The following is a 17,384-nucleotide window of genomic DNA, read 5'->3' on the forward strand; positions in this document are numbered from 1 at the left end:
CCTGCCCACACTCTGCATTTTTCAGGAAGAAAAATACAGGATTTTTACAGCGGATTTATCAGCTTTGTAAATCTGAGGAGATAAAGGTAACACGAATGCACTTTGCCTAGTGAAATACACTTTTCAACAGCAAAGTACTGATATTTTGTTGGGAAAATCATGTTGGTATGGCTCTGTCCAGGTTCTTGTTGCACGTACTGGTCTTATTTTAGAATACTTGAAATACCCAGGATCGATTACTGTAACACCAGAGACCAGGTATTATCAATTCCTTCACTGCATAAGTCCAGGGCAATTCACTAAGGAGATTAATATGTCAGCTAAAATTGCAAAACCCAGGAAACTCCTGAGGATTCATAGATTTTCAAAGCCAAAATGGACAACCACTACTTTAGTGGTCTTTATAAAACAAGTAATGGAGTTTCTAGAGAGAAGATTTATGAGATAATCACAGGGGCGCTGTATAAAAAAGCCTTTGCACTCTGCAAAAGAACCTGCATCAGCCAACTAGGCAGCTCTGCTTCATCCTGAGGGAATCAGCCAGGGAAGAACAGGAGGATGGGATTACAGTCAAGGCATCAGCGAGAGCCTGAGCAGTGCCTGTGTGTGCCCAAATCCCACCGTGAGGTGGTGGCTGTCCCTTACTATCCGTACAATTAATCTTGTGCAGACAACTGCTCAGTGACCTCAGCAACAGGCAGACCAGTGATTGATGAAGCACTGCCAGTGTGAGATTCCTGGATGAAGCAGCAGGCAGAAAGCAGTGTGTGATGCAGGGAGCTCCACTGGATCAATGAATAATTCACACTGGCAGCCCTTTAATGAGAGTATATGCAGAGTTCTACTGTGAGCAAGTTAAACGTTATGAATCGATACACTTGTTACATCAAAATTAATTAAAAACTCAATCACCCATATAATTACACATGCTATCTCTGTGAAATAAAGCTGCATGGCTGGTCTGGATCTGCCCTCCAGCAGATGTACATACTGGGGCTCCTGTCAGAGGAAATCTATGCCACAAACTCACAGGTTCATACCTAAACTATAATGAAAAAGTCTTTACCAAGGTATTAAACTAAACTACAGCAAACAACCTGCATGTGGATCACTGGGAATGGTGATCCCTTCACCTTACCAGCTGGAGGGAGATGATCCAGGGACTCTGCCTTGTCCAGGGTGGAGGGTGATGCAGCTCGTTTCAGGTGCTCAGGGGAGCTCTCCTCAGCTGCAGAAGACACTGGAATGGGCTTCACAACCTGAGTGGGCTTCCCAGGCAGCTGGGCAGGCTTCTTGGCCACTGGGGCCTGGGGCAGAGGTTCACTCTGACAAAACAAGGAGAATTTCACATTACACACATGAAATCTATTCCAGAGCTGAAGACAGCACCCCAAGCATCAACAACCGTGGTTATCACTGTATCAGCCTTCTGGTATCCCTTTGAGGGGAGCATAGCATTCCAGAAGCAAATTTTAACTTCTGGAGGTAGCTGACCTAAGCAAGCATCAAAACTCCACCACAGAGAGAATAAAAAGAATGTTGAACAAGGTGGTGATGCATGCAGAAAAAAAATCATCCAGGAATTCTCTCCATTAAAAGCTACTCCAGGCAAAAGCACAAACAATTGTCAACCAAATCTAGAGAGAGAAAGAAATCAAACCGAAGTCTAAAGGCTGGTGCAGCCTGACAAAAAGCAGCAAGTGTTGAACATCCTGGGGAAGAACAAACATGGGAAGCTACTGGGATGCAGGATAAAAGTACAGATTTAAGTACTTTAGAACAATGTAAAGGGGTGGAGGGGATCTGAAGTGTTTGCTTTGAAAATAAAACCCACATACAAGACAGCTATGGAAGAGCCAAACCCTGGACTCAGACTCTGAGGGTACTGACTGTAACAACATCTCATCTCTCTGTGTCCCCTACAATACAATGCAAACTCCAATTACTACTGAGATCCTGTACTCTTCAGACTTTTGGGAAATGTATTTCATCTCAGTACCCTTCTCTGGAAATCAAACAGCCTCGTGTCTGCTGCCACAAGAGACAGCATTTCAACTTTTACATATCCTACTAGGAAATACTGACCTCCTCCTCTTCATCATTCTCCTCCATGTTTGCCAGTCTGCTGGCACTTTCCAGAACAGCGGCTATTGTGCTGCCACCATCTGTTGCTGCAACACCAGGAAGAGGAGGAAACCCTGGGTAGGAAAGGAATACAGAAGTAGAGAGTTGCATATGACCTACACTATGTCTTTCATATTTCTTGTTTTCTGTAAAACTATTTCTATCCAAATACCTATTATCTAATATATTTTGGAATTCAGTGTAACCAGACTGAGGTCAAGGCCACAAAGCCTTGCTAGACAAAGTCTGAGTGGTGGGCTTAAGATCAGATCTCTCAGAGAAACCCAGGCTTAAAGGGATAAGAGTAAAATGATGCAATAACAGAGCAGTTTTCCAAGCTTAGCAACTGGCAGCCAGCCAAGGAACCTCACAACCTCAAGACTTCAGTAGTAAAGATGTCCCCAGAACCAGCAAAGAATTTAGTCTCATTTTTTCCCCCTCTCACTGCTGCCTCACCTTAGCAGGTAGAGAGTCCAGCAGAAAATTAGTGCTACCCCCTAAGTAACAAACAATCCAGTGCTGTCAGATGGGTAACACAGTCTCTGTTGAAAAGCTACTGCAATGCAGAGGTTGCAAAGTAAAACAGAATCAAGGTAGTTAAATGCAAAGTGTAGGAAGAATAATTATTTTCATTGTTTTATTATTCTTTTAAGGATGGGAAGAAGATAAACTCCCACTTCCACATAACCAGTTTAGTGTCAGCTTCAAACAAGAGACACTCAAAGTCCCTACAATAAAATGTCTTAAAATTTTTCTCATTTAATGTGTAGCGGATATTCTTGCTGCCAGTCTCATGAGAAGTGTTAAGAAATAATGACTAAACTGCTTCTAAACCTGGAGATGGCTGCTCTGGGAACAGCACAAGTCTGAGGTATTCAGGCAGGCAGAACACAGAACCCTGTGCTGCTGCCCCCTGTGACATTCAATCCATTACTCAGCAGCATTTCTGCCTCCAAGGAGGCCAGGGCTGGTACTTGTCACCACCCAGACGCAACGAAAGGCACTGCCAGCCCAGGACAATTGACTTCTGGTTCAGTGGCTGCCTGAGGGTTGTCTCAGTGTCAATCCTATGGCCTCTAAGTGATGGCTGAAAACATGCAGCTCATATGTAAGGAAATGGAGGAGTTCTCCATGTTTCCAGAGGTGTAAATATGGAGTATGGAGTACCTCACTCTTACAGAAACTGATGTTTACCAAAAAAGGGATTATGTTCCAGAATAAGACATGCTAAATGCCCTTTCATGGGCAGCTCTAAGCAGGGAACCTTCAAAGCAGTCCATGACCCAACAGAGCTGGCACTGCCCACTCTCCCACCACTGCAGTGCTGCCATTGCAACATCTGACAGTGACAAAAATGCCACAAGGTCCGTGCTTGTTCTAACTTAAAAAACCCAGGCATGGCTTTGCAGGGCCAAGTGTATCTTGTAGAAGAACGCATCGGGCACAACATAAAAGCAAAGATGCTTCCTAGGGGAGAAATGGTATCATGCAAATCAGAGGCAGAGCATTCACAGCTGAGCTTGCTCAAACTTTTACAGACACAGCACTCTTGTGTTCTAAAGAAGATAAACAGGACACTGTCTCCAGAAGAAGGCTCAGTTCCTGCCTCAGTGTGACCATGGGCATGATTTGTTTTGTCTCTGTAGACTACTTTTACCTGCTATCAAACAAACAGTCAATAGGCAGGAATATTCACCAGTGTCAGTGTTTGGGAGCACATCAGTAAGCAGTTTCACAATACTATCAAACAGCAAGGTCATCCTACTCACTGAGAAAAAGGAGGAGCTGTCCCACGGGATGAGGAGGCAATATCTGCAAACCCCTTCTGAGCCCAGAAGGTATGCAAAAGTTTAGGTATTGGGGCATTTTATGTTCACACTTACCAGGAGGAACAGGTAGCTCAGAAAAATTCACTTTTCTCCCTGCCTTATGGGCTCTTATGGCATCCTGGTATTGCTGCAATCAGGAAGACATACAGTGGAGCTGACTATAAATTAGCAAGCATTTGTATTTAACCAGCACAAACACTGCAGAAGACTCAGTATTTTGCTACAATATGCACATTGTCTCTCTGTCTTTCTCCAAATGCTTTCCAGCTTCCCTACTGGACCTCTTTTCAAACAGAAGGACAATACACAAATTATTTCAGCCTTGAAAAAGTCTTCAGCAAGAGAACTAGTTCAACTGGCTTTGCTGGACACAAACAGCCCCAACTCTGGCTTTACCTTGGCAATCCTGTCGTGCATCCTGCCCTTCCGCTCATCCCCGCTCGCTCTGGCCTGTGCTGCTGCTGATTTGTACTTGTCCAGCCTCTGCTGCAGTGCCTCCAGCACCGTTTTTGGCTGCTGCAGGGAATCTTGGAATGAGACAGACAATGAAATGCTATATCATGAAGATTTCAAAACATACAAGCTTGCCTTTTTACTCCCCTTCTTCACTTTCTGCAGCGACAAAACCATCACTGGGAAGTTTTATTATGAACACCTTTGTTCTAAAGGAAGTTGATTAACCTTTACTTCCATTACTGATCCAGAATAAAAGTAGAGATGGGATCAGCAGCAAACAATACTCAGGAACATTAGGCAGGTTTACTCAATCCTGCTGCAGCTCAGTGGGACAGGGCAGACCTTAAAGTGCCTTCCCACCTGTACTTGCTACAAAAATCCAAAAGTCCTACCTGAAGCTTCTTTGGACTGAGGTTCAGCTGTTGCAAGATCCTGGGAACTTCCCACTCGAGGTGGTACCTTTTGCTTGGATGCATCTTGTACGTTTCCTAAACTTTCAAGATCTGCAAAGCAAGGAAAGCAGGAAGTTTCACAGTGTGTTCCATGTAGAGCAAGTCAACACATGATACTCAGAAAACCATCAATTTGATCACATCAACTTCCTGAAAGCTTTTTGGCTTCAAAACAGTAACTCCACGGCTAGTTAAGTCTAAGGTTCCCACTATTCAGAGCAAATGCTTTATAACAGAAAATCTCCAACACTGATTTAATTTAGGTTAGAGCTGCTTGAAGAGGAAAAAAAAGTAAAAACAGCTCAAGTATTCTAAGAATTCTCTCCCCAGAATATAACTTCTTATCTTGGCAGATGGAAAGAGTGAACAAGACTGCTAATTGACTAAAATATCCTAGTAACAAAAGATGTGCTGGAAAAGGGAAGAAACTAATACCACCAATTCAGAAACTCCAGTTTCTGGCGTTGTATAACAGTAGGGATTTCAGAAAACTAAATATTATTTGCTGCAAAAGTCTTGGAAGATTATGTGCTTGGTGAAGTTTCTCTGTAATGCCATTTAATGATCAATTTATAACTTGTGTCATGAATCTCATGATTTACTGAAATAATCTGTCATTTAGTTTGTTAGAATAAAACAATCTACTAAAGGAAATTGTTTAAACACTGGACTGCACAGACCAAGTATTAACTGTTGAGGATATGGTATCTATTTAAAAAAACCCAAACTCTCTCTTAGTAGGAGTAAGGTATCTTTAATATTGGTAACTTTCTAAAAAAAATTAGACTTTACTGCACTGCAATCTCTTCATTAATTTCTCAATTTGGATGTGATGAACTTCTGTTTAAACACATAACACTATCAAACATTACAGTAAACTTTAAGAATGTGCCATTATCCTTCTTTCCTTTCCACTTCAAATAGTGGCTATGATCTAAAGTTACAAAACCAGGAATATCAGACATCAACACTTACTTGAACCTGTAATTCACAGAGAAACTTCAATATAAGTAATCATACCTCATTTTCCATCATCGGCCTTGATTAGAATGTGGATATGCAGAAAGCCTCAGACCTAAATGATCTTCAGTTCTTTTTATAGTTGTGCAATCAAAAGCAGAATCATTCCATTACAGCACAGAGACTTCTGAAAAGGTTTCCTTAAGACAAGCCTTACCCTGAGGAGATGGGGGCATATTCTGGAGGTCTATTGGCTGTCCACTGTCCAAAGCTTCCAAGACCACATTAAATTTCTAATGCAGAAAAAACCCAAAACATAAGATTTATTTGAGTACGTCCAAGACTTGCCAGTTGCCACAATGAGTATCTGCCACGTAATGCCTGGGGGTACAGCAGAGAGGATGTTCAGCACTCAGGATTTTCTGTGTGCATACCTTGCCTGCTCTCATGTATTCCTTTGCTCTCTCCAGGTCCCCTTGCTGCTTGGCTCTTAGAGCTGCTAGTTTGTACTCCTTCTGCCTCATGAGCAGCATTGCTCGTGTGCTGCTGCGCTGGAGATCTGTGAGGATGGAACAATGCTGAGACACACAGAGCACCCCAGATGTGCACCCCTTGCTGTGCCCATCTATGCCAACCCACATCTGAATCAGCCATTTTACAGATATTCTTCTTTCTCCAGTCAGAGGTCCTACCAGACCTAACAGTTCCACTTTTCCAATTTAAAAAAAAAAAAAAAAAAGAAGGTCTTTCAGTCAATATCTCAAAACTATTCAAAAGTTGGAATTCCACATGTCAAATATTGAAGGAGAAACTGTAGCACAGGAAAAGTTAAGGGTACTGATACCATGCATATAAGAGCTCTGCAATAACAACTGATTCCACTGCCAGAAATTCAGCACTCCATGGAGAGCTCTGAGACATTCAGCAGGGAAGCTCCAACACAAGCAGTGCTTTGCTACACAACACAAACGTTAGGGGAGAGGTAGCATTAAAACAGTGTTGCAACTGCTTCTCCTCTCAGGTCACAGTACCTGTTTCCACAGCAGGATTAGTGGTAGCATGACCTTGTAGAGACTCTGATTCCAGCTGCTCCACTGCCTCAGGAGAGCTCTGCTGCTCATCATCTGCAGCACACTCAGCTTTATCCTCTGGGGAATCTCCTGAATTCTCTGGTTCCACTCCTGTGGCTTGAGATATGTAAGAACTCTTTCCTGTTGCAACAGGAGGTGGCATTTCTTCCTCATTGATTTTTTTGCCTTTCTTCACTGCAGCCAGCATGGTTTCCAGCGTCTGTGACAGAGATGGAACAACAATAGGCACTTCTATCAAACACATTACTAGCATAAAATCACTAAAACAAAAATTCATTCCCTTATATGTGATGGGATCTGTTACACACTACAGATTGCTGCCCTTCAGCCCCCTGTTTTTCTGCAAGGCCAACTTCAGCACCAGGGAAAGGTGTCCAGTTATATCAGAGCCACACAATGCAAAGGACTTACTACCCAAACTACATAAATTCAAGTACTTCAACACCCAGAACTACTGGATGACCCAATCAAGTTTATCAGAGAAAGTCATCAAGGAAGCTGTTCATACCAGCTGCAGAAGGATTTTATGTCTTTAAAACAAAATGAAACACACTGCTCTGAAAGGTCACTGCCTATGTGGATTTAGGGAAGGAAACCCATTTAATGCAAGGAAAAAATCTATTAAATACTAACAAAGGAAATGGAGCTTTGGTTGGTGACCCAGGGTGAGAAGATCTCCCCATCTGTAACTGGGGTTAACTGCTGCTCCTTTTCTGAAAACCCTTCTCCCCCCTAAATATTACCTTCCACAGTATTTTTATTTTTAAAATTTAATTTAAGGTTCAGACAAAAGATCACCATGAACTTGAATCCCAAACAAAAGTTTTACTTCTTGCATGTCCACAGAAACTGAAACAGAAGCACAGAAAGACAACGACGACGAAATCCCATCAGTGCCAGAATCACTGCTATTTTTGGTCAGCCATGACATTGTTTGACCTATTAAGTAACTGGCAGAGATACTTTAAACTGACTGTGAGATTGGGGTTCAGACCAGTACAGCAACCCACACACGTGGGGGATGACAGACTGACTGGAAATGGAATTAAACATCAAGCTTAAAGTTCACGGTTCCAAGAACTATGTACAAGAGAGAACTCTACACCATTTGATGGCATATCATTGTGCTAATTAAGGAACTCTGACCTGTGAAGTGAGATCTAGTCTATTATGCTTGGTTACAATGCTTAGGCACAGGGAAACTCCCCTTCCCTGAAAAATAAAGGAAGTGGCAAACAGCACACTAAGCTTCATTACTGGATAAAATAGCTGCCTTGCCCATTCCTCTTGCTCTCTGAAAGGTCAGGTGGTTTCGTGCACATTCCTTTCAGAGCTGGCAGGCAGGGGATACACAGGGACATTTTTCTTGAGCATTTCCTCCCCTGGGTTTGGCCTGAGTTGTTCCCCTTGTACCACAAGACACCTGGTATCTAGTGAGCCATGACATCCTTCTCTCAGAGCACAGCTCTGAGCTACAAAGCTTTGCTCAACAAGACAGAGCTGCCACCTGAGGTGATGCAGGGGAGCAGATGAAAGCAAACAGGGAAATCCAGGCCCTGCACAGGAGTAATCACCAAGCACCACAACTCACTGCAAGCACGCCACCTGCCTGAAACCAGGCAAGGCTGGGGAACTGCTCTGTGCTGCAGCTTTTAATTGTCTGAATGAGAAATCCCATTCTATTCATTTTCAAGCATGGTCAAGACACTCAGGGAAAGGTACCCCTTCCCTTTGTCTCACAGAACTGAGCAGAAGGTTAGTACCCAAGGGAAGGCAACAGGGATGAACTGGAACGTGTATGTCCTAGGAAAGCTGAACTTTGCTTTAAGGTAACACTGAAAAGTCACCACAGGTCCAATCCAGATCCCGACTGGTGGGTTTAAATCCAGCATGTACCACAGTGTAGCTACCACTACCCACACTCAACAGCAACAAAGCTGATGCACAAAAGGCAGCTGAAGTTACACCTTATCTGTGTATTTGCTGTATCAGGCTGGTAGTAAGAAACAACAAATGCTTTTAAAGTAACACAAGGCAGCATATGAAAATCTCTCTCCCCTTTCAACAAATTCACACCCCAGAAAAGACCACAAATTCACGCACCTGGAAAAGCTACATTTCAGAGAACTGCCTTTGCCTCCCCCTCACTCACACACCTGGTGAAGCCAACTCACCTTCAGGCCTCTCTCGTAGCGGCGGATTTTGGCCCCCTCACCCGACTCCCTGGCGTTGGAAATCGCTGTCCTGTAGTCAGCAATTCTCCTCTCCAGGGTCTGCTGTAGCTCACTGGTAACAGCAGGAAGTGAGGAGGTCTCAGAAAAAACAATAAAACAAGTCAAGAAAACTTATTTCATCCAGCTACACAAGTTTTCCCGCAGCACTGAAATACAAATACTCCTGTTCTACACCCGTTCCCGAGAACTGGGCGCGCAAGGAAGGAACAGTCCTAAAACAGAGGAGCGTTTGTGCAGCACTAATGGACCCTGGATCCACCTCTGGGCTTTCCCTCAAAGGCATCATAGAGCAGAATGGGTGGAGACATCTGGAAAACTCACAGTCACAGGGTAATTGGAGCCATGTGGTCAGTGAGTAGGTGAAGAGAACAGTAAAGTCTCTCAAACACACACAACAGAGGGTGTGAAGGGGTATTTTGGCACAAAATCTGGGGTTTTTTCCTTTCTTATTTTTAAAATATGCTAGTTTGCTCCCTTCTGGGCTTCAACCTGCTTCTACAACAAGAGCTCTTTTTCCTCCTCCTCCAGCCTGGAATTAGTTCAGTGACAAAAGCAGCCTAAGCAAAGTTATGGGTAGCTACTCACAAACTCTCCACAGCTACAGAGACCCTACAGATGGCTACTGATGTAATTATTGCCATTATCTCTACAGAAACTCTCTCAGTCTCATTTACTAATGGGCCCAATGTACAGGGGCATTGGAATCTGTAGCACACAACAGAAACATGCAGTAATTCAATAAAGGATTTGACTGCATGAGGACTGACAGCATTGGTTTCCACAGAGAAGACAGCAACAGTGCAATTTTCCCTTCCTTGGAAGACAGGAGACCTGCCTAAGATCCCTGTTTGTGATCCTCATACCAGCATGACAACAGTGATTCAGCAAAACTGTGAGGAACACGAAGCTCATTCCTACCTGTGACTGCAGCTCAGGTTGTTCATCCTCTGGTTCAGTTGGGGATGGCTCTGTTGCTATCAGTTCATCCTCACAGCTTCCTGTTTCACCTTCCTCCCCCAGAACTTCTTGCAATTCTGCCTAAAGTAAAAGTAAATGCCAACAAAAGGTTTTTCCTCAAAATTTTCTATGTTCTCAAAGGACAAAAATAAAAAAATCTCAAGTTCCAAAATCTTTGGCTGGATCTTGAACCCAAGTGAAGAGTCTAAAGATCTTATATTCCAGCCTTTTTTAAATTTAATTTTATTTTTTATTTTTAAATGAAACTGCTTCCAGATGCCACTGAAAAGCCACACTGCAGCTCAAGATCATCACACAAATTTGTGGCTGGAGATCTGAAGCTGGAGAAGTTCAGAGAAGTGCTTTTACAGAGATCACGCAAACCTAAATCTGAAATTCCCAAAAAGCATCTACTAACAATGGCAGTCCAAATCACTCTTTAACATCTTTCCTCAAATCCTGCCAATTAGATTACTCACTGAAATTACCAAGAATTTCTTGGGAGACAATCTCTCAGGCCAAGTACTACTTGAAGCAGTAGCAAAATTGTGACAGCAATAACTTTAAGGAGAATCTCCCTGGCTGTATTTCACCAGCTGTCACAGAGTGGGATTCCTGCTGTTCTCCCACTTCTCTAAGACCCTCATAACATAAGAATGTTAGTTAGGAAACTCTCTTGCTCTGGTGTGCAGGGGGTTGAATCCTGCAAAGACTTGTATCTAACATAATGCTTTTGCAGTATTTTAGCTTCTCACCACAAAGTTAACAAACATTTTGCAAAATGCAGTTCTGTTTAAAAAAAAAATACAAAAAATACATACTAAAACTTATTGCTAACAGTTATGCATACCAACAGGTCTGTATCTTTCTCTAAGTCTTCATCATCTGCATCTTCCTCCTCATCTTCATTCAGGTCCTTCATACACTCTGCAGCCATCTTTTCAATATGATCCATGGGCAGAGGAGCTGTAAAAGGAAAGCACAATGAGCCATAAACCATAAGTAACAGTTCATGCATTCACTGGATATAAATCCTAAAGGAGTTGTTACCAGCTAAAGAGAGCAGGGAGTTCCCCTCTTGTGTCCCCTTTATCAGACAAGTTCATAGGTAAATGCAGTATATTCATGGCTAAAGGTCAGACTGGGGAAGTCAGCATCCAGGAAAAGCAATAGTAGTGTTTCTGAGAGTAACAGTCAAGGCAGGCAGTAAGACACTTGCACATTTTCTGCCCTGCTGTCTCATGCCCATGAGATTTTGCCTTTTCCAAATCTGCCTTGGCTCCTTCATTTTGCAAGTTTGCTTCTGCTCTTCATCCTGAAAACTCTACTTAACTTCTCCTTGCTGAGTTCTCATCTCTGCTTCATGCTATGCCAACCACATCTTCCTAAACTATCAACTTCCCCCACACACTCTCAAAGGTGAAGTTGTTTGCACACAAATCCCAGCTGTCCACGGAAATGCCTCTGATACAGTCATATGTCTGCATAGGGAAGTGACTCACCAGTGGCACAAAATATACATCTTCATGATAGAGCTTTACAGTCAATTTAAACAGATCCCACTCACTCCCTGCATTTGCTGTATCAGCTGAAAATTAACCCAGGTACAAAGCTGTTTCTGTTCAAATAATCTAATTTACCCTATCAGTGCTTCAGTGCTTATATCAAACATGTTGCAGAGTTTTGCTAAGGGTCAAATATATGAGCAATTCAGACACCAGGTCACATCCAAAGGAACTGGCTGTACAGAAAACCCCACTAGAGGCAAAAATCCAATCAAGCCTCCTCAGAAGGTTTGTTCAGCTCTAATCCAGTGCACAAGTTGAGGCCACAATTTCAAACACACAACTGGCTGCCCAGCCAGCATTTCTCAGTCACGGGGAGCAGGCATCTCTGTGCTGAAGATGATGCAACGGTACAGCTTTTGCTGCCTGCATGTTCAAGCTGGAGGAGGAGATCACTTCCCCACCCCCATCAGAGCTCTAGGATGTAAATCCAGGAGGGAATTACTGCACCTTGTGTTCAGACAAGAACTGAGCACCAGCTTGTGCTGTACTGGATCCCTTTCTTCTGTCCTTTTTCAGACAGGATCTGTTTCTCCCCTGTCCTTACTGTATGCCCTCCTTTTTCCTCTCCATCCTGCCCTCACCACTACAATGTACCAGCTCTCCTGAGTCCCCAGGGCCAGCTGTCCAGTTGTCCATCTTCCACAAGCTTCTAATCTATACACTTCCAATGCTACCAGGAAAAGAGCAGCTGCAAATTATTCTGGAAAATCATTTTATGAGCCGTAACACATACATTTTAAAAGCACAGTAAACATTATTTTTGCACTGTCTGAAGTTTCATTTTCCTCTTCAGAATACAGAGACCGAAAAAATACAAGTAAGTGATATGATCAGGACGAGAAGGAAGTCAGCACTTGAAAAGCTGACAACAATTCAAGAGCTCCTGATGCAGGTTCACCCTCAAAACATGCATGTTTTAGCCACCTGTGTCCAGTGGCCAAAATTCTGCTATTGTGCTTTTTGTACAGTTGTGCTTACTAGCTCTAAGAGTTAATCTGGAGAAGTGGAAATTATTCAGAATTTAGTTTTAGACAGAAACACCTCCTCTGTCTCTCATTAACTACGGTGTTTATGGAGTCACTATTTCTAAATATTTAAAAATCCTTCATTTCCCTGCTGCTCTGTGTGGTATTACAGGCAAATTACTGCAGAGCTGCAAATAAGGCTGTAGGTGCCCTAACCCTTCTTTCCAGCACCTCACACACCTGGAATCCAGGCTAGGTCCCATTTTCCTTGTCCCACCTCAACCACTTGCTGCCACCCCTCCCTTGCAGCTCAAACAGGCAGGGAGCAAACCAGACCAAGGACCTGATCCAGCTGAAAGCCCAACACAACAAAAGTTTATTTTCATAGATCGGTTTCCTGAGCCAGCTCACCCATGTTTATCCACAAACAGGGATCTGCTCAGAGGCAGAGCATGCTCACTAGTGTCACTCTCAGCAGCAGCCTTGATTTACAGTAGACTCCAGCTATCCTGAGAAACACTGCATAGCTGCATGCAAACACTATCTGACAAAGTCAACAGATCCTTAAAATATTAGGAATGGTAACAATCCATTCCAAGAGACACACTAACCTCCTGCACAACACAAGCTACAGAATTTTCCCAACACAAGGTACAGGATTCTCCCAACAATTCCATCAGTTCCAGAATTTCCCTCTTGAAAATGGGATTCAATTTTGGTTACAGACTCCAAGCAACTAAAAATATAATGATCATTCAGTAAATTCATTCTTTAAACAAAACAATTCATTCTTTAAACAAAACAACCAGATGACAAACAACCCACCCTCCAATTTCCCTGTAGCGCCTACTACACCTTTTTAGGACTTCATATGCTAAACAAGCATGTCTTAATTTAGTCACTAAATTGGCTGGCCCTCAGAGATCTTTTTCCTATATCTACAAGAGCATGGAAAAAAAAATCCTCTTACCCTTTTTGTGGAGTAACAACTTAAATCTTTCAAAGTAAAGGAAAGGGTAGTTGCAATTTCAGCTTCTACGAGTGACAGAAAACATTTTAGATAAACCTAAAGATTCTTTAGATAAATAATAACTTGGATAAATTTATTAAAGGTAACTTTAATAAATTATTCAGGTTGCCAATAAATAAAATATTTTAACTTACTTTTCCCCTTTGGTTTTGATTTCCCTTCTTTTACTGGTGCTCCTGTGAGAGCAGCCAGCTCTGCTTCCAGGTCCCCATCATCCCCACCTTCCTCAGCTCCCAACAGCATCTCCTCAGGATTGAACTCTACAAACAGCCCCAGCTGGAGCCAAGGGAAAAGAACAATAAAGAAGAGTAAAAAAAACCTGCAGTCAGAACAAAGATGACACCCAAAAACATTACACTGCATGGATTATTTAGACATTTTCATGCATTCTGAATTCTGCTCTTTTTTTTTTTTACAGTCCCCTGTCATACCACTTCTATAACCAAAGCAGTGCATACCAGGCACTTACAACTGGTGTAAAGTACTTAAGTCTTAATAAGCCACAAATACTCTACACAAACTATGATTTCTTAAAAATCAAGTCTATTCAACAGTCTGGCAGAACAAGGTAAAATAAAATGCTGTTTGTTTTACTGAGCCTCATAAAGCAGATACCATCAGGGAAGTTCAGGGCAGTGCCCGTGACAGCTAAGCTAAAAAATATTCACTCATTGTTCACACACAACAGGTCTGACATGTGGGCACTGCAGAGGCTTCACCCTTATCTCTTGAAGAAGCTTTCTAAATACAGAACTGTTCTGTACTCCTTGTTAGCTCGGTTTCTAAATCATGAACACACGGGAAGCACATGCACACCCAGGGAAACAGAGCCTTTAAAACCCAGCAATGCCCACACAGCACCACCCGGCTGGACAGATCATCAGCTCAGGGATAACATCTCAGGGAGTATATTAATAACAGCAAACACAACCTGACAGCGGGGGTTAGCGCTCAGTTGCACAAAACATGCCACAGGACATCAGAGAAACGTCTTGATGTCTGAGTCTAAAAGGCATTCTGCTAAAATGTCAGTTTATCACAATTTTTATATTGCTGGTTAAGGTACTAACTGCCCCAGAAAAAAACATTTTAGTTGAAGTATGCTAAGCTTTTTTATAAACATGAATTAACTGAGTTAGATTCATCCTATGAGGTAGGTGGAGCAGCTTTCCTCAGACTTTTCCAAAGCACAAGCCCCTGTTGGCTTATTGATCCTCACAGGGCCAAGGAAGCAGCACTTGAGCTTCTCTCCAGCACAGAAAAAAACATCAGTTGTCATTATTACAAGACTTAACAACCTCCTCCTGTCTCAAGGATCTGAAGTGCTGCAAGAAGCTGAAGCTGTCTCAGTTTATAAACTACTACGTGCAATAACTTTTTCTTTTAACCCTGTAGAAATTGAGGTGCTGGTGGCTACTGCCCTGAAATATTTTGTGTCCCTCCCTGAACTCTTTTATAATCCCAAAGGAGAATGTGAAGCATAGCTGAGAAACAGAGATTACAGCAACAGCACTCAAAATCATCAGCAACTTGTTTACTAGCCCCAATCCTGCCCTTGCCATTCCATAAGGCACCAGGCAGATCAGCCAGGAACCCTCTGCCTTATCCATCTCCTGCCACAGAACAAAACTAATGTATTTGCAGTCTGGGATAGAATGGAAAGAAGGTCAGGACAAGATTTAAATAGGGAATATTTATAACGGTGATCTAAAGATTCAAGTTCAACGTGCAAAATGGAGCAGGAGCACATTTGATCTGTTCATTACCACACTGCAAGTGTACAAAGTGAACCCAGAATAGTGACAAATTAAGCCAAAACCAGAATCCAGCAGCACCAGCTCCAGGTCTCTCAATCCATTCAGTAAAGCACATTTTCCAATTAAATTAATAACGTTAAAGAAATGTTTAATACAACAGAAAAAAAAAGTTACAAAAAACTTGCAACTGATACACTACATAGCACAGAACCAGATTAAACTGAGTTAATTTGAAAGTGAACAAGCCATTTGTTTCAAGAAAAAGTCATCATGCTGTAAGGCACACTGTGTGTATATATATATACACATATACATACATATATACATACATCTCTCCAGTCATTCCACCTGTTACTTGCCTCTATTCTACCTTTGAAGGTTTCTGAAGTTCCATTCTGGTTGTAACATATTCTTTACCTCTAACTATACTCCGGTTTTCTTTACTATTCTACACAGAATTTTGTCCTGGTTGTATTTCTAATTTTGACACCGTTGCCTGATTTCTCACACCTGCCAGCCCAGACTAAATCCTGTTTCTCTCCACAGGGTTTCTGAAACCATATCCAAAGGTAAATAGTATGAAAAAAACCCCAACACACAGACACATGTAAGCTCACTTTTAGCTACAGGGAAGGGGCATAGGCTTATCAGCCTATCTGTTTCAAGAAAAAAATGACCGTACACAGGGAAATTAAAATTAACTGTCTCTGGTTAGCAACTTATTGTTTCCCCATGTATGCTCCTGAAGTTGTTGCTTGATATTCTGGTTTTCCTATTTCTGCTTTCTTAGAGATGTAAGGAAAGCTTTCCCAGAGCTACTGAAGTTATTATTAAACCTCAAAGTAGCTGGGCTAAGAAAATACTGTAAGCATGAGTCATGAGGTCTCATGCAAAGATTACAGCATTACAACATGTGGCTTCCCTCCGCTGCATATCAGCTATTTACTTTAAGAAGAATGCGTTAGAGGAGAAAGCAGGAAAACAGGCACTGCACAGTTTTAATTTTTTCATGATCCTGCAGTTTGATTAAGGCATGGGAGATTCCAGCAGGAGAAAAGCAGCAAGAGCTCTGAACCAGCCTACCCTGAGGAGCAGCGGGAGCAGGAGGTTTCCCTACCTGCTCTGCAAGCCCATCTCCCTGGCCCTCTGCCCTCCTTACCTGCTTCGCAACTGCAGCTCCCTGGCCCTTTGCCTGCGGGCTCTTTTTAGGTCTTCTGCCAAGCATGTTGGTTCATGAATTTCACGGGGCTGTCTCTCTGAGGGACTGAGAGCACACGAAACCCAAAGTCAGTACCCTGCCTGTCCCACGCACCGCGGGCCGGACGAGGGCAGGCAGTGCGGCCCCGCAGCTCCCACCGGCACCCCCACACAGGGAGAGGGAAGGAGCGGGGGCGGCCCCGCGGATCGCGCTCCCGGGCCGGAGCCCGGCCCGGCCGCACCCCGCGCTCCGCCCGGCCCGGGCGGGCAGCACGCCGGGACCCCCGGCCCCAGCGGGGTGGGTTGGGAGCGCTCCCGGCCCGGCGCAGGGAGGGGCCGGCGGGGCGATGGGCTGGGGAAAGGACGGCGGAGGGGCCGCACGGGGACAGCCGGGCCCGGCTCACCTCGGCTCCGCTCCCGCCCGGCGCGGCCCCGGCGGCTCCGCGGCTGCGCCGAGGGGCGGGGCCGGCTGAGGGCGGGCGGGCTCAGGCGGCTGTTCCCGAGCCTGGCGGCCGCGCTGTATCCCAACTATCCGCATCGCCAACCTGCGCTACCCGAGGGGACGCCTTTGAGGAAATCCTTGATATTAATTAATAAAAAGAGCTGGTTACCTGAACGACACGTTTCTTGCGGTATTTTTACGTTCTTGCTAGCAAAACAGTCCCCTCACTCAACCATTCAGCCCGGATGGCAGACTAGAAGTTCCCCTTAATTATGTCCAGTAATGAAAGTTTAAGGACATTTTAACAATGTCGAGTATAAAA

General features: G+C 43.5%; 1 protein-coding gene across 2 annotated transcripts in view; it reads right to left on the reverse strand.

Moving 5' to 3' along the window:
- The window catches only part of CC2D1B (coiled-coil and C2 domain containing 1B), a 28,202-nt gene extending 11,134 nt beyond the window's left edge, over window positions 1-17,068 (reverse strand). The window contains exons 1-14 of one of the 2 annotated variants that reach the window (XM_032696190.1): window positions 17,025-17,068; window positions 16,583-16,687; window positions 13,801-13,942; window positions 10,954-11,069; window positions 10,065-10,184; window positions 9,087-9,224; window positions 6,853-7,111; window positions 6,256-6,380; window positions 6,039-6,114; window positions 4,802-4,912; window positions 4,350-4,480; window positions 4,008-4,080; window positions 2,086-2,198; window positions 1,139-1,325 (exon numbers count right to left, since the gene is read on the reverse strand). In XM_032696190.1, the coding sequence (XP_032552081.1) occupies window positions 1,139-1,325; window positions 2,086-2,198; window positions 4,008-4,080; window positions 4,350-4,480; window positions 4,802-4,912; window positions 6,039-6,114; window positions 6,256-6,380; window positions 6,853-7,111; window positions 9,087-9,224; window positions 10,065-10,184; window positions 10,954-11,069; window positions 13,801-13,942; window positions 16,583-16,648 (1,657 nt within the window). In that variant the 5' untranslated portion in view covers window positions 16,649-16,687; window positions 17,025-17,068. Of the gene's footprint in view, window positions 1-1,138; window positions 1,326-2,085; window positions 2,199-4,007; window positions 4,081-4,349; window positions 4,481-4,801; window positions 4,913-6,038; window positions 6,115-6,255; window positions 6,381-6,852; window positions 7,112-9,086; window positions 9,225-10,064; window positions 10,185-10,953; window positions 11,070-13,800; window positions 13,943-16,582; window positions 16,688-17,024 lie in introns of those variants that run through there. The other variant, XM_032696191.1, reaches the window with a different exon arrangement.
- Window positions 17,069-17,384: the final 316 nt, after the last annotated feature.

This window comes from Chiroxiphia lanceolata, chromosome 9 (genome assembly GCF_009829145.1).
Source record: "Chiroxiphia lanceolata isolate bChiLan1 chromosome 9, bChiLan1.pri, whole genome shotgun sequence".
Classification (NCBI taxonomy): domain Eukaryota; kingdom Metazoa; phylum Chordata; class Aves; order Passeriformes; family Pipridae; genus Chiroxiphia; species Chiroxiphia lanceolata.